We start from the raw sequence: 15854 nt of genomic DNA on the forward strand, positions 1-15854 counted from the left end.
CACCAACAAATCCCAGGAGGTACAAACATATAAGGGTTCATTCAGTAGTTTGAGTGTTGACCTGCTAAACCCAGGGTTGTGAGTTTGATCCTTGAGGGGGACACTTAGGGATCTGGGGCAAAATCTGTACTTGGTTCTGCTAGTGAAGGCAGGGGGCTGGACTTGATGACCTTTCAGAGTCCCTTCCAGTTCTATGAGATAGGTGGGTATATCTCTTCACTGAACTACTTGAAACATTCTAAGGTTTGTGCTCCTTGAACTTGTGGGGTAAAATTTAAAAAAAAACTCCTCATTGGCCTGACTCTGCTCCTGTTGAATCCAATGGGAGTACCATGGACTTCTCAGCGAGCAGAATTACACTAGGGCTGAGCATTCTTGAAAATCCCACTGATGATATTCCATCATTTCTCCCACCTCCCTGTTACCCAAATTGCTCAAATGGCCCTAATGAAATACATCAGTCCAATAAATCCATGGTATGTTTTCAAAACCCATGTTTTACATTTTTGTGCACATGTAAATGTGTCAGCAGTGGCTAGCCATTGGCTGATGCACACAGTGCGTTAGATAGCAAAGGGCTGGATAGAATACCAATCTCCTAGAACTGGAAGGGACCTTGAAAGATCCTCAAGTCCAGCCCCCTGCCTTTACCAGCAGGACCAAGTACTCATTTTTGCCCCAGATCCCTAAGTGGCCCCCTCAAGGATTGAACTTATAACCCTAGGTTGAGCAGGGCAATGCACAAACTGCTGTGCTATCCCTCACCTCCAAAATAATGGAGATATCCTATCTCCTAAAACTGGAAGGGACCTTGAAAGGTCATTGAGTCCAACCCCCTGCCTTTACTAGCAGGACCAAGTACTGATTTTGCCCCTCATCCCTGAGTGGCCCCCTCAAGGATTGAACTCACAACCCTGGGTTTAGCAGGCCAATGCTCAAACCACATTACCTTTTTTCCAATATGTATCATTTTTTCAGCATCTTTACCATGACTGAATTACCTTTAAACTATTCCAAATGTCTAGATTTCCAGTTTGATTGGAAAGATACTAAAAATGACATTAGGGATTCAATATTGAGCTGTGCTTATTTTTAATCTTCATTTGGCGGAAAGGACATCTGGCAGCTTCTAGTCAATTTCAGTCAGAATAAAAACTTATTATTAATCAGGGAACTTTTTAAGTTCCAGCCTACTAACCTATTAGGTTTCTTTGCTGTTTCGAGTGATTTCCAGATACATTTTTTTCCTAATCTCGTGCACAGTTCTGCACTAATTCATGCTCTACTCACGGTGACCTATTATGAGGATTTCTGTTTCCATGCTTGTTAATTTTAAACTTCTTATTCTATCTCAGATGGAACCATGGAAGAACAAATGTCATGATTATTTGATCTTACTATTACAGATGTCTTTTTGTTTTCTTTTGTTTTTTCAGAGGCCTCTTAGCTGATAGCTTCACAGAAACACACTATATGAAAGATGGCACTGATGTCATTCTCACACGCAATTACACGGTAAGGTTTGTGTCTTGGGGAATAGATGATGCTTCATCATTAAAACACCATGTGAGTGCTGCCAGGATGGGAGAGTGAAATAAAATACTGGCTGGGTATTGTTTTTAGATTGTTGTCTTTGGCAACTGCTTGTCCCTATGTACCTAAGCAAGAATTTTGAGGGGAAAATTTTCAAAGTGAGGCTTGGGGAGTTTCACCAATGGCTGTCATTGAAGCCTATAAGATTTTTACTATTAAAGCCTTATGCAGCTCTTTGAAAATGCACTTGTTAGAGTTTTCTAGTAGGCCACAAACAGCCGTTGTTGCACAGATAAGGAGTGAAGGCCTGATTCAATTAAAAAGAAAGCCCTAAAAAGCTGGCTTCCGCAGGGCCATGTCGAAGGTCACCTAAAGGCATTCCAAGGTCTGTGTGGGTTTCTACAATGCAAAAGCAAGATGTAGCTTTTATTTTTTGTTCTTATTAAATCAGGCCCTAAGATATTTTTTAAAAAAATATCTGGCTAACTTGCTCTTCACTAAAATGAGCACAAAATGCCTCCCCCCCACTTTTTAAAAATGCTTTTTATCCATAAAGTACTGTTTTAAGGCACTCACATTTTTGTCCTCTGATGGCAAATATGAATTCCTTAACTAAAAACAGTGCGGCAATTGATTTTAATTATGAAGTTTATCTTTTATCTGGCTTAGTAGATCCAGCTCGGATGGAATATTTCTTTTATTTATTTATTTACTTACTTACTGTATCAGTAAAAGCATCTTACTCCATGTTATCTGTAATGAGTCTTGCAGATGACAACTGGGGAAGTATTTTCACTCATGTCTTTTTAACGCTAAGAAATATCTTCGTTGTGAAAAGCCAGTCATGTCCAGACTAAAGCAATCAATTTTGAAAGTTATCAGCCTCTTTCTGTGTGCATGCGTGCATGCATGTGGTGGTCATATCTTATTGCAATGGAAAATGGCTGATCACTTCTTTTGGAAGATTGTATAACATCACTAGCTATCTCATGGGCTGACTTTATAAAAGGAGGGATGTATAGTCTGTGCTGTAAGTAAACTGCAAAAAAGCAAGTAGATGAAAAATTTCAAAATGGTTTTAAAATTCATAATATTCAAATGAGGAAAGAATATACAACTTTTTGTATATTGAAGCAAACTAATCTCAGCTATGTGTATTGATGACTGTAGAAAGTTTACTCTTTAGAAATACATTTGGAAGAAAAGTTTTAAGTAGGCAACGTACTTTGGTACAATGATGATGGCAGAAGACCCAAATAAATTGTATTAATGGTGCAGTTTGCTACCTAAAATAGTTTGAGCAGACCAGTACAACGCATTTTTGATCAAGAGCAACTGCAGTATTGTTTAAAAGAAGTGTCTTCCTGAGGTTCCATAATTTTATTTTACATCTTTTTTCATTCAGTATTCCTAAATTACCTGTATGGTGCACTCTAAACTAAATCAAGTTACTGATTTATAGTTACCTGGCTGTGGAAATGAAATCAGGTTTTGGTCATTGTGCTATTTGCAGTCCTAAGGGCATGGCTACACTTGCAGATGTTGAGTGCTTTGAGTTAAACCAGCCTTCGTAGAGCACAGTAGGGAAAGCGCTGCAGTCTGTCAACACTGACAGCTGGCAGCGCACTGGCGTGGCCACATTAGCAGCTCTTGCAACGGCCACAGAGAGCAGTGCACTGCGGTAGCTATCCCAGTGTGCAAGTGGCTGCAACGTGCTTTTCCACAAATCCAATCACAAGATATGATCTGATAGGTTTATCGTTTTCAATATTGAACTTAAAGGAACTTTACCTTCTTGCAGCATGTGGATCTTGAAGAAGTTATGAAAATGAGTAGATGAGTTCAAAGTTAATGAAATATCTAGTCGTGTGTCTGAAGTGGGAAGAAATAAGAACCTTTTCTATAATACACTCTTTGATAATGTCAGTTGCACTTTAGGTGCCATGTGTATCAGCCTAGGAATCATCATCCCCTTCCTCTTTCACCAGACACTTTCACAGACCAGACAAGTCTACACTTAAAACGCTGCATCAGCACAGTTGCATCAGTGCAGCTGTGCTGCTGTAGCACGGTAATGAAGACGGTCTAATCCGCTAGGAGAGAGCTCTCCGATCAGTGCACTTAATCCATTTCCCCAAGTAGCTACGTTGATGGGAGAAGCTCTCCTGCTGAAAAATCCACACCCGAGTGTGACATAGTTATATCAGTGTAGGTCTGTAGTGTAAACCAGGAGTTTGCTACATACACTGAGAGCACACAGATATCTGGCTTCCATGAGCAGCACCAGTTATAAATTGTGCTCCTGCCTCAGACTCCAGACTACTAACTCTTATGAATTTTAGCAGATGTTTATGTAATGTGACAGACCCAGACCAGTGGGGTACACGAATCCGGTAGAGGGCAAATATACTGGTCACTGGATGAGTAGTTTTCTGTTCCCTGAGTGACCAGAGCAGGGGCTGCACTAGAGTAATCAGGAACCTGCTAGGCAGACAGGCTGATTAGATCACCTGCAGCCAATCAAGGCAGGCTAATCAGGGCACCTGGGTTTAAAAAGGAGCTCACTCCAGTCAGCCGAGGGGGAGCCAGAGGAGAGGAACTGTGTGTGAGGAGCTGGGAGCAAGAGGCGCAAGGAGCTGAGAGTGAGAGTGTGAGTGTGTGCTGCTGGAGGACTAAGGAGTACAAGCGTTATCAGACACTAGGAGGAAGGTCCTGTGGTGAGGATAAAGAAAGTGTTTGGAGGAGGCCATGGGGAAGTAGCCCAGGGAGTTGTAGCTGTCATGCAGCTGTTACAGGAGGCACTATAGACAGCTGCAATCCACAGGGCCCTGGGCTGGAACTCGGAGTAAAGGGCGGGCCTGGGTTCCCCCCAAACCTCCCAACTCCTGATCAGACACAGGAGGAGTTGATCCAGACTGTGGGGAAGATCACTGAGGTGAGCAAATCTGCCAATAAGCGCAGGACCCACCAATGTAGAGGAGGAACTTTGTCACAGTAACCAGGCTGTCTCAATGTCATTGAATGATAGCCCAGGTTTTTCTCCAGTTAAGGATTGGATGAGTTTAATTGATCATTGTCTTTAAAGCAGAAATATTATGGCCATGCCTAACAGCTGCATGCCCTTAGTTGTGAGTGAAGCAAGCCTCTAGAGAGAATTCAATGCGTGGAATTGCTCCTCTTGTTTGTGATTTTCTTTCTTATCAGAGTGTTACTAGCACTTTACTGAGGCAGATAATGAAGACACACTAACAATGTCACTGACACACCATTTTTCTCGTTGCTTTAACTATGGCAAACCATGTAAGTTCAATTTAGATTATAACCCACTGTTCTGTATTTTGTTACATTCTCATGTTAAAAAAATGCTCCAAATAAACATTTTCTTATGAGATAAACTAATTTGCTTAGGATTCATATCTGAGCTATGCCATCGTACCCTGGTCTTTTTCTTGGTTATTGCTTTCTTTAAGAAATCAAGATGGGCTTTAGAAGTGTGCTGTGTGCAGCTGTGTAATTGAAAACCATTCCCTGACACTGAAAAGGTTAATTAATGCAGCTAAATGTGAATGAACCAAGTAATAAAAAGGCATAGTGAGATGACTGTCAGTTGAAACATGAATGATAACTTTCCTTTGCACTAATAAGATAGTAACCTTTTACAAGAATATTTTCAGCTTCCGGATAGCATTTAAAGGAGCTGTGAAAAAAGAAATGCTGAACGTGACACAATCATTACTTTCCAGCCAGTCACATAATTGCAGATGTAGTATAACCTTTAGTCAACAATAAAATTAATTTTGATTGCAGCAAGATATGTATCTTTATTGAGTCAGTATCTGTGTTATGGTTGCCTTTTGCAAGCAGTTGGATTATTAAAGAAATACAATAACCTAGCCATAAAATGCCTTTCAAAATAGAAGACCGTCTTATTTTTGTTTGTTCCTAATAATGTGCAGCTACCCAGCTAGTTAATTTAATAAAATGCTTCCCTTCCATTCCACTTTTCATTTGCCCTGTGAGTTTCTCAAGCCATAGATTTGAGACTAGATTTAATACATCTCACACTATGCTTAATTACCTCCTATGAATTTACATCCTATTACTAAAGAAAATTTACATCTAAGCAAAATGTTGATGTCAATGAGATTTGTTCCACTGTGTAATGTTATAAAATGCCCGGTATTTTAGCTTTCAGATAACATAATCAAGGAGAAAAAACTTGTCATATTTTAAATACACTGTTGATTGTTAGGGATGCCAAAGGTACTTGTGTAGACTCCTCTGGTCCAACATTAAACATTGAGAATGCCCAGTACAGTATTTCATGGAGGCAGAAAGATTGCTATCAGTGGGATACTGGATGCTGTCGCCTGAAATCAGACAAAGTTTTTAGATAGAAACGAAGGGAGAACCTTATAAACACAAGGCACTGAATAGAATTTATGACTACCTAACTGTTTCCCCCTTCCTTCCTTTTTGCAATTAGGGTCACTGCTATTACCATGGTACTGTGCAAGGATATCCTGATTCTGAAGTCATTCTCAGTACCTGCTTTGGACTCAGGTAAGTAAGCTTTCCAAAGACATCTTGGACATCTAAAAACACATATAATGACTACAATCAAATCCCATGCTTCAAGGTTTCAGGTGGTTGCCTGCAGAGGTCAGGAAGGATTCCCCACCCGCCCACCCCCAATAAATAATTAGCTAGATGTATTCTGGGTTGATGTTTTTTCCATATTCCTCTGAAATATCAAAGCTTGGCCAAACCTGCAGTTGCGACACCAGACAGGGTGGACCAGTGTTCTGAGGTGGTACCAAAAAACCTCTTTCTAGAGCAGTGGTTCCCAAGCTTGTTCCACTGCTTGTGTAGGGAAAGCACCTGGCGGGCCAGGCTGGTTTATTTACCTACTGTGTCCGCAGGTTCGGCCGATCGTAGCTCCCACTGGCTGCGGTTTGCTGCTCCAGGTCAATGGGAGCTGCTGGAAGCAGTGCAGCCAAGGGACGTACTGGCCGCCGCATCCAGCATCCCCCATTGGCCTGGAGCCAGCGGGAGCCAGTGGGAGCCACGATGGGACGAACCTGCGGACGCGGCAGGTAAACAAACCAGTCCAGCCTTTCCCTGCACAAGCAGCGGAACAAGTTTGGGAACCACTGCTCTAGACGCTTGATTGGTGTGTCTTGCTCAGGGTCATACTACTCTTTAGATTTGGGGTAAGGGATTTTCCTCCAGATCACATTTGGAGGGACCTTGGAGTTTGGTCTCTTGGCACCCGAGTCTCTCCTGTTCTCTGGCTGTAGCAGACAGTTTAGTCCTTGATGACTGACATGCTGTTGTCTCTAACTAGAATCTTTGGGCTCAATATAAGGGAATGTGATTGAAATGTAATGGCCTGTGATATACAGGAGGTCATGGTTTGTGCATGATTTGTGCAACCCCAGTATTAAAGTTGAATGTGGGAACTAGGAATGAGAATTCATAGAATTTAAGGCAAGGAGGGACCGTTAGATCATATAGTCTGACCCCCTGTATAAGACCATTACATTTCACCCAGTTATCCCTGGATTGAGCCCAGTAACTTAGTTTTGGTAAAAGCATATCTACAGGAAAGGCATACCAACATGATTTGAAGACATCAGGAGATGGAGAATCCACCACTTCCCTTGGTGATTTATTCCAATGCTTAAATACCTTCCTTTAAAAAAAAAAAAGCCTTATTTCTACTTTGAACTTGTCTGTATTCAGCTTCCAGCCATTGTTTCTTCTTCAAGTATGGCCTCTATTTGTATTCTACTGTGGGTGCACATGTGCTCCATGCATCAGAGACTGGAAGATTTTTGCTAGCGGTTCTGTTGGTTCATGCCTGTGTCTTTCTCCTCTTCTTGCTCTAAACCAAGGGTATAAGGGGTGATGCGGGCCGACCGATTCTTCAGTTCCTTTCTACCACTCATGGTCCAAGATGGAGTCTTTCAGTGTCCACTGTGTTTGCTACTGCAGCATTTGCTTTCTTCAGTAATTACCAGTAAATAATTGTTTATAGTATTTAGGTAGTTGTCGATGGCATCTTAGTTCTTAGCTTAGCTTAGTTGTTAGTCATGACATAGCAAACTGTCATGTGTTAATGTCTAAATATGGTTTTGTTCATTATTCCAAGTTCATGGAATTCACTGACAAACTCATTCAACAGGATTAAGTGCCGTTCCAAGCACTTATTGAGATAGGTACAATGATTGCTAGATCATCCCTTCAAGCTTCACTTGGCACAGCCTCCTAGTTGATGGCTATGGCTTTTTTTCATGTATAGACTGTTGTGGCGTCAGTCCTCTGGATTCCCAGGGATGTCCAATCTACAGCGAAGGATTTGCTCTTCTAAGGGAACAGTCTGTTCAGTGAGAATATGGATGATTCATTATGCTCATTGAAGGACTCAAAGACAACCCTCCACTCCATGGGAATCTACACTCCACCACCAAGGAGGAAATTCTGTAGGCCACAGTCTCATAACCAACACCTCAACTCTTTTTCCATCAAAGGGGCTATGAACCACTACAAAAATGGCAGAGGATGCAGAGGAACAAGTACAATGCTCTTCCCTTTTCCTCCTTCAAACTCCAGCCTCGCACTGAGAAACATTTTCGAGAGATCTGAATCAAACCAGTTGCCAGTCTATCTACCAAACATTCAAATACCCAATTTGGTGACCGTCTAGTTCATTTCTCCCAAGCCTAGCAAATGATAACAGAAAAATGAGTCCTTGACATCATTCATATCCTCTATATTATAGAGTTCCTCTCCTCCACTCCAAACCCCCCATCCATATCCGTCTTCAGGGATCACTCCCATGAGAGGATGCTCATTCGGAAAGTAGACTCCCTTCTTCAACAGGGACCCATAGAACTGAGACATCCCCAACACTGGGGAAGGGGGTCTTACTCAAAATATTTTCTCATTCCCAAAAAGAAGGAAGAATGGAGATCCATCAATATTGCAGGCAGCTTGATGCCTTTATCTTAAAAATGAGGTTCAGGACAGTCACCCTGGCATCAGTAATTCCCCCTCTGAACAGCTGCAACTGGTTCACAGCTCTTGACATGAAGAATGCCTGAATTCACATAGACATACACCCCATGCACAGAAGATTCCTGAGTTCACTGCAGGTTTGAACTATTGTCATTACAGGGTGCTCCCCTTTGGTCTCACAACAGTGCCAAGAGTATTCACAGAGGTGTGATAAGTTGTGGGAGCCTAGTTGAACTGCCACAGTTCATCACTTTTCCCTTACCTTGAAGACTGAGTATTGCTAGGGAGCTCTCATCAGGAGATTCTGACAGTGATCTTATCTCTGCTTAACCTTCTGTGCTCACTGGGACTTGGTGTAAACATAGAAATGTCCGTTTTAGTTCCCATACAGACTATAGAGTTAATTGGGGCAATGCTGGAGTCTGTCAGTGTCAAAGCATACCTTTCTTGGGTCAGATTCCAATCAGCCATGGTATTCAGCTCCAGATGAGACTGTTCACTCTGTTCATGTGTCATCCTTCTAGGACATATGGCCCCCTGTACCTATGTTACTCCCTTTGCAAAACTTTGCCTACAAGCTTAGCTCCAGATGGTATATGTGCCCAGCAGACACAATATGGAAAAATTAGTCTCTCTCTCCCACAAACCGCTTGGAAGAAAAGCGAGCAAGTGTAGGGGGAGCTTTCTTCATCTCTTCCCCCCCCCCAGAAGAAAGACATTGATCACAGACCATTCCTTGTTAGGATGGGGGCACCCATCTAGATTAGAGAGACATGGAAAGTGGAGACTTTCCAAATGAATTTCAGGCTGCATGTTATGAGTTAACAAACACTCCTCTTCCCCAAGGTCTGAGAGCCCACTCTACTAGGGCCAAGACCCCATCAGTAGCCTCACTTTGGGATATTCCTCTCATTGAAAACTGTAAGGCAGCAACGTGGGGTTCTGTCCATGCCTGCAATAGACATTGCACTCTGGTGCAAGCTTCTCCAGCTGATGCATCTTTCAGCACAGCAATACTCCAGTCATTGGTACCACAAAGATTCTTGCATCTTCTTCCTCAATTAATACTGTTGTCAGTCACCCACAGTGGAAAACACATAGGGACCATCACTTGAAGGAGAAAGAAGGGTTGCTTATAGTGTATGGTAACTGGAGTTCTTTGAGATGTGCAGTCCCTATCTGTATTCCACCATCTGCCCTCCTTCCCCTTTACTTCTAATCTTTGATGCCTGGTTCATGGTAGAGAAGGAATCGAAGAGGCAGTTGGTCCATGCTGCCCTTTATATCCTTGGTTCAGCACATGAGGAGGAGAAGGGTGCAGGAACAGACCAGCAGACACTGTTAGCAAAATACTTCTGGACTCAGGTGCATAGAGGTGAGGCATACCCAAAGTGGATTACAGATAGGGACCACACATGTTGAAGAACTCTAGTTACTGTAAAAAGTAAATAACTTTTCTTTCTTATTATACCTTTCTCCACTAGATTAAAAATCCATTTTAAACCCAGTATTTTCTCCCCATGAAGCACTTATGAACTAATCAAGTCACCTTTCACTTCTCTTTTTGAGAAGGTAAACAGGTTGATTTCTTTAAGTCTCTCACTGTAAGGCATTTTCTCTAGCCCATGAATAATTTTTTCAGCCCTTTCTCCAATTTTCAAACATCCGTCTAAAAATACAGTATTCCAGTATCAGTCTCATCCATAGAGCAGGCTGAAATTTGGGATTTTCAGTTCATGAGAAATGTTGACTTTTTGAAATTTGATTTTGGTCCAATTTGGAATTAAACCAGTTTTTCTGAAATTTCTTGTTCCTCGAAAACCTGAAAAAACTTCATTTCAGAAACACAGCCACAATGTGTTTCCTAAACAAAATATGCTCCCTGGACCAGAAGCTGCTGATTGAATTGACATATTTGTAAGGGGAAAGACAAGAATTTCAGTTTGTCCATAGTTGCTGGGATTCCCAAGTCTGCAACTCTAGTGCAGAATTGCGCTTGGAGAAGAAAGTGGTGAGATTTGTGATGGTCCTCTGTTCTGGAGGGGGTGGGGGAGCTTTATCCCGGAGCTTTAGATGAGTTTGTTAGATATCCTGGGCCCAGACCATAGAGTGCTTTGAAGATAAGGATCTAGACTTTGAACTTGATTCAAAATTTTCTGGGAATTCAGTGTAGAGGGTGGGTTCCCCATTGACAGCTATATTTTGAGATCTGTCAGTTAGTCAGTTCTTAATCCATTTAATGTGTACTTTATCAATATTGTACAGTGCTATGTTTTTAATCAGAATGTTATGCTATACTAAGTCAAAAACCTTACAAATGTATGATACTATATCTATGCAGTTACTTCTATCAACCAAACTTGTAATATCCTCAAATAACAAAGTCAGGTTTGTGTGACGAAAACTATTTTCCATAAATGCATGGTGACTGTCATTGATTATATTCCTGCCCTTAATTCTTTATTAATTAAGAATGCATATTCCCTGCTGCTGCTCAAGAGGGACGTCAGCAGGCTAGTAGAATTTTGGGGAGTCTGTATGATTCCCATTTTCACAAGTCAGCTGTGCCCAGGTGATGCTATATTTTATTCTGACAGTACACTGGCTGGCATATCTATCAGACTGTGACAGAAGCTGGTTGCCTTCCAGTCCTTGTTTAGCTGTGGAGTCCTCAAACTTGTCCCCCTGTGGTAGTGAGCAATGGTATACACTAGCAATGACAGAACTGCTGTGCAGCTGCTAACTTCTACAGCTTCCAACAGCCCAGTAGTTCTGAGAATTTGCTTCCTAATGTGACTATGAAGCTCAATAAATTGTGGTGGTGAAAGATATGACCCATAGCAAGTAGTTTAGATGCTAATGTTAACACACACCAAAAAAAAAAAGTGAGAGAGAGACACAATGTCAAGAAAAAAATTAAATTACCCAATTTAATAATTTCTCAGTCTACTTTCAGAAAGGCACTGACTGATGGTAGTTTTTAAATACACCATAGACATAGTTCAGGAACCAATTACCCTTCCTAGTTGGTCAATCACAGAGTGGTATTTACTCACAGAGCAGTTCCAAATCACAGTAATTAACTGTAAATTGGCTCTAGTGTTCTCCCTGGAAAACCAGTTTTCCTGTCAAATTTCCAGCTGTCTCAGACTTTTCTGAGTTTGTTTAATTTATCTACAAACAGCATGACTATTTGAGCCTTTCCCTCCTCTGTTTTGCATTCTGTATGGTGGTGGTATTTTCATGGCTTTTATATTATAGCCTTGGAGATAATAGGAGCAGAGGAGGAAGAAAACATAGAGTGAACAAGCAATTTGTTACCAAAATTCTTATCCTTATTAAAAGGGCAACCTTGGCCATAGTTAGTAGGATTCCACTGTTGTTTTCCAGCAAGAAAACATTTTTACGAGTGCTTTTCCATCTATCTGGCATCTCCACTAACTTTTATGCTAGTTAATCTATTATGTTTGTGATATTTTAGACAGCATTAGTCATATATAAGCCATTGTCATGGCAGGTAAAAAATAATTTAGTGCCCCTTAAATATTTTAAAGAATTGCATGAAAGCAGTGCTAGATGGTCTACCACAGCTAGGGGAAATTTGCCGTTTGTGTGGAAAATAACAGATAGTATTAGCCCTGCACCCCAGAGCTATTTACAAAGAAAAAAGTTAACAAGAAGGACAGTTTGACTGCACGTTAAATGTGGTTTCTCTCTTTTCTCTGATTCATTCTCTCTTTCACTTTTGGTGAATTTTGTGCTCACAGCTGAATGACAAGTCTAGTCCTCTCTTTGGATCCAGTCACTGTTACCCAGCTCCTTACGCAGTCATTTATTCCAGTACAATGTGGATGTAAAGCCTTATCCAGTCAGAATAGAAACATTTTTCATTCAAATTGCACTGGTGCAAGTAACTGCATACAGGGCAGGTTGGTGGTAAACTAGGCCCCTTATTGGTGTAGCATCTTCTTTGCCAGGGCAGGCTTTCCTATTTCCCAGCTAATGTGGTTCAGCCTTAGCATGCAGGGAGAACATCTAGGGTGAGGATATATCTCAATATCCATTTAACCGCTGCATTCTCTGTTGGGACTGGCCATACGAGTGCTCATGAGTAATAGCGATTTTGTGATCGGAACACCTGTTGAGCTAGACCCCAAAACTCATTTCACAGCCTAGTAACAGATAATAATTACTTTGTCAGTATCTGAGCTTGAACAGAAACATACAGTTGAAAGGCTACATATTGCAATATCAGTTCCCTGAACCATCTACTTCCCCCCTCCTCTGGAATAAAAGGCCAGATGATGCAAAATGCTAAAGGCCTGCTGTGAAGTCCTAAGGGTGCTGAGTACCTTGCAGGTTTGGTCCCACCGTTCACGTAATACCTCTCTCACAAAAACATTTTTAATAATCTCTTGTCATAAACGTTAAAATACATATTATTAGTATGAATGTTTTACTAGTATGCACAAAAAATAGTTTAAAACAGTGCAGGAAATTCAGAGCTAAAGCAACCACTTGGTCCCTAACACATTCCATCGTGCCTGAGTATTGTAGAAATTAATGTCTAATGTATAACATTACAAAGCTAACGTGCTGCAGTTTCCTTGTTTATGTTGCTTTTCTCTCCAGGGCTCTGTTTTGATCTGATATAGTCCCAGGAATCCAGCTCCACATGGAGTTTCACAAGAAAGTATTGTGATGCAGTCATGGGCTAAAGAGGGAAGCCTTGCCTCATGCTCCTAGATTCTGTTTCTGGCTCTGCCACACAGTTGCATGAATTCAGACAAGTCACTTCTGTGCCTCAGTTTTTCCATCTGTAAAGTGTAGATAATAATTCTAACCTACCTCCCATGAGTGTTGAGTGAGTCATACAGTTTAAGCACCATGAGATCCCTTGGTGAAAGGAAGCGCAAACTATTATAATTATTTCATTTGAATTTCAGGACGTCGTCATCCTGCCATCTGAAACTAGCAGTCCATCTTGGACACCTTTCCATCTATACAGGAGAAAGACTCGTGCCTTTGCCAAAGACTAAGATAATGCATTAAAAGGCATGAAACTGACCCAAAAGAGAAAGTTACACATTTTAGAAAGCTGTGAAGCTTATATATACCATGCAGCCATGTGGCTAAGCATTTAAGACAAATTATTAGCTTATATATGGCATTTGACTGCCTATCCTGTGTTGTATAAGGAATAGAGTGAAATCTGAAAATTTGAAAAGCACATGTTGCTCATGCAGGTGGAAGGGGTTTCGTGTGGAGATAACTGAATCACATAGAGATAGAAAGAAGACTCAGTTTTCTTCTACATACACACTTTCATATTCCCACTGTAATACTTTCTCTCAGACATAACATTAGAATGTCTTGCTTCACTTAGGACTACAATAGCATAAAGAGAGTTAGATTGACACTGATAGCTACCTAAAATGCAGGTAGTAGGAGAGTGTAATCATGCCATTGTCTGCATGCTGCTTAACTTCTTTGGAGGAGGAGGAGTTGAGTGGCAGGAGAGAGGCTGTATATATTGAATGCATGAAATAGGAATGATGGATAATCAGTGCTTCCAGCACTTCCATCTGGAAAAGGAAACCAATTAGATTTTTCAGACTATTTGGGAGGTGATGGTTTGGATGAGGCAAGGTCATCCTGCCATCCTATAGAAAGTACTCTTCTTTCTTTCCCAGGAAAAGGGGGCCTCCAGTTTAGTAGCAAATATGTGAGTCTTATGGGCATGATTTTCAGCCTCCACATGTGCTTGTACAACTTTAAAGTATCCCTCTACTCTAATATAATGTGACCCGATATAACACAAATTCAGATATAACGTGATAAAGCAGCTCTCCGGGGGGGGTGGGTCTGCGCACTCCTGTAGATCAAAGCAAGTTCGATATAATGCGGTTTCACCTATAACACAGTAAGATTTTTTTGGCTCCTGAGGACAGTGTTATGTCGGGGTACAGGTGTAGTAATATATGTCTGCTTCCCTTTTGCATGCAGGGTATACAATATACACATGCAAAACCTATTTGTCTGAAGAAGATTTGCATGCACAGACCCCTTTACCTGAATGCACAGATGCAAGTGCTGGAAAAGTGCATATGCAGGTACAGGTGCATACACAAGAGGAAGCCATGTTGAGATCTCACACTGATCAGCAGACACTAGGTGGGATTTTAAAAAGTACCTCAGTGATGTAGCAGCATGTGTCTCGTTGAGAGTGAATGGAACTTTTGCTCCTATGTATCTTACGTATGTTGAAAATCTTATCCAATCGCCCAGGTGCAGCATATTTGCTAAATAATAAGCACAACAGAGTCATACATACATGAAATGTTTAGTCACTGCACAACAGCAAATAGAAAGTAAAATCATTTCTGTAGGTGCTATGGTATTTAAAAGACCCTCCTTATCGACCCCAAATCTGGGGCCAAGTTTGACTTCAGTGTCCCTTTACTGTTTCCCTATATTATTCATTATATAGTGCTACAAAATAACACACTAAAATGGCATTGATAATAACTGCCCTCTCTTTTCTTCCTCTAGTTCCTTTGCCATCTTCCCTGGTTTGTCTTGCCATTCTAATGGTTAAGCTCACTCATAACACTTTCTCTGATAACACAGTTACTGCACTTTGACTCCCAAGTACAGGACATTAAATTCTGTTATCACTCTGTGTAACTCCATCCTTGAATTCTGGACACCAGGATTTCAGACCAATAAGCAGTGACATTGGATAAATATCATTTGCAATGTGAAACGATTAACCTGCCTAACTAGGTGTTACAGTAGTCTCTGGACATGGGTTAATTTTTATATACTGTACTATGGAATAGATTTTCAGATTGCTGAAGAACATTTTGCTAGCATAAAGCAGGTTCATGTGAATATGGGGTATATCTAAATGAGAATTCCCTTATTATGCTGTAGTACCTGAAAACAACACAGCCATCGTTTTAGTGGTTGCTTTGAATTTCTCTCTGTTGTTGATTTGAGTCAGACTTTAAGTTCTGATGTATGTAATAATAAGCTCCTATATTGTGCTTTTCATCAGTAGAACTTATAGCTCCTTACAAAGAAGGGAAATTTCATTACTTCAGTGAGGCACAGAGAGATGAAGTGAATTACCTAGGGTCATCCAGCAGGCTGGTGGTAGAACCTTGAACAGAACCATAGTCTCGTGAGTCCCAGCCCTGTGCTACATCCAGAAGGCCATACTGTTACAAAGAGGAAGGAAGTTATGCTCTTAAGGCAATGTAGGTCAAATCTTGGACTATTTACTCAGGCAAAATTCT

The 15854-nt window shown here is 41.1% G+C and overlaps 1 protein-coding gene across 2 annotated transcripts in view; it reads left to right on the forward strand.

Moving 5' to 3' along the window:
* ADAM12 (ADAM metallopeptidase domain 12) overlaps window positions 1-15854 on the forward strand; it is a 330750-nt gene that overhangs the window by 196899 nt on the left and 117997 nt on the right. For both annotated transcript variants that reach the window (XM_050959376.1, XM_050959375.1), the window contains exons 4-5: window positions 1437-1515; window positions 6020-6096. In XM_050959376.1, the coding sequence (XP_050815333.1) occupies window positions 1437-1515; window positions 6020-6096 (156 nt within the window). The remainder of the gene's footprint in view (window positions 1-1436; window positions 1516-6019; window positions 6097-15854) is intronic.

Source organism: Gopherus flavomarginatus, chromosome 6 (assembly GCF_025201925.1).
Source record: "Gopherus flavomarginatus isolate rGopFla2 chromosome 6, rGopFla2.mat.asm, whole genome shotgun sequence".
NCBI classification, from domain to species: domain Eukaryota; kingdom Metazoa; phylum Chordata; order Testudines; family Testudinidae; genus Gopherus; species Gopherus flavomarginatus.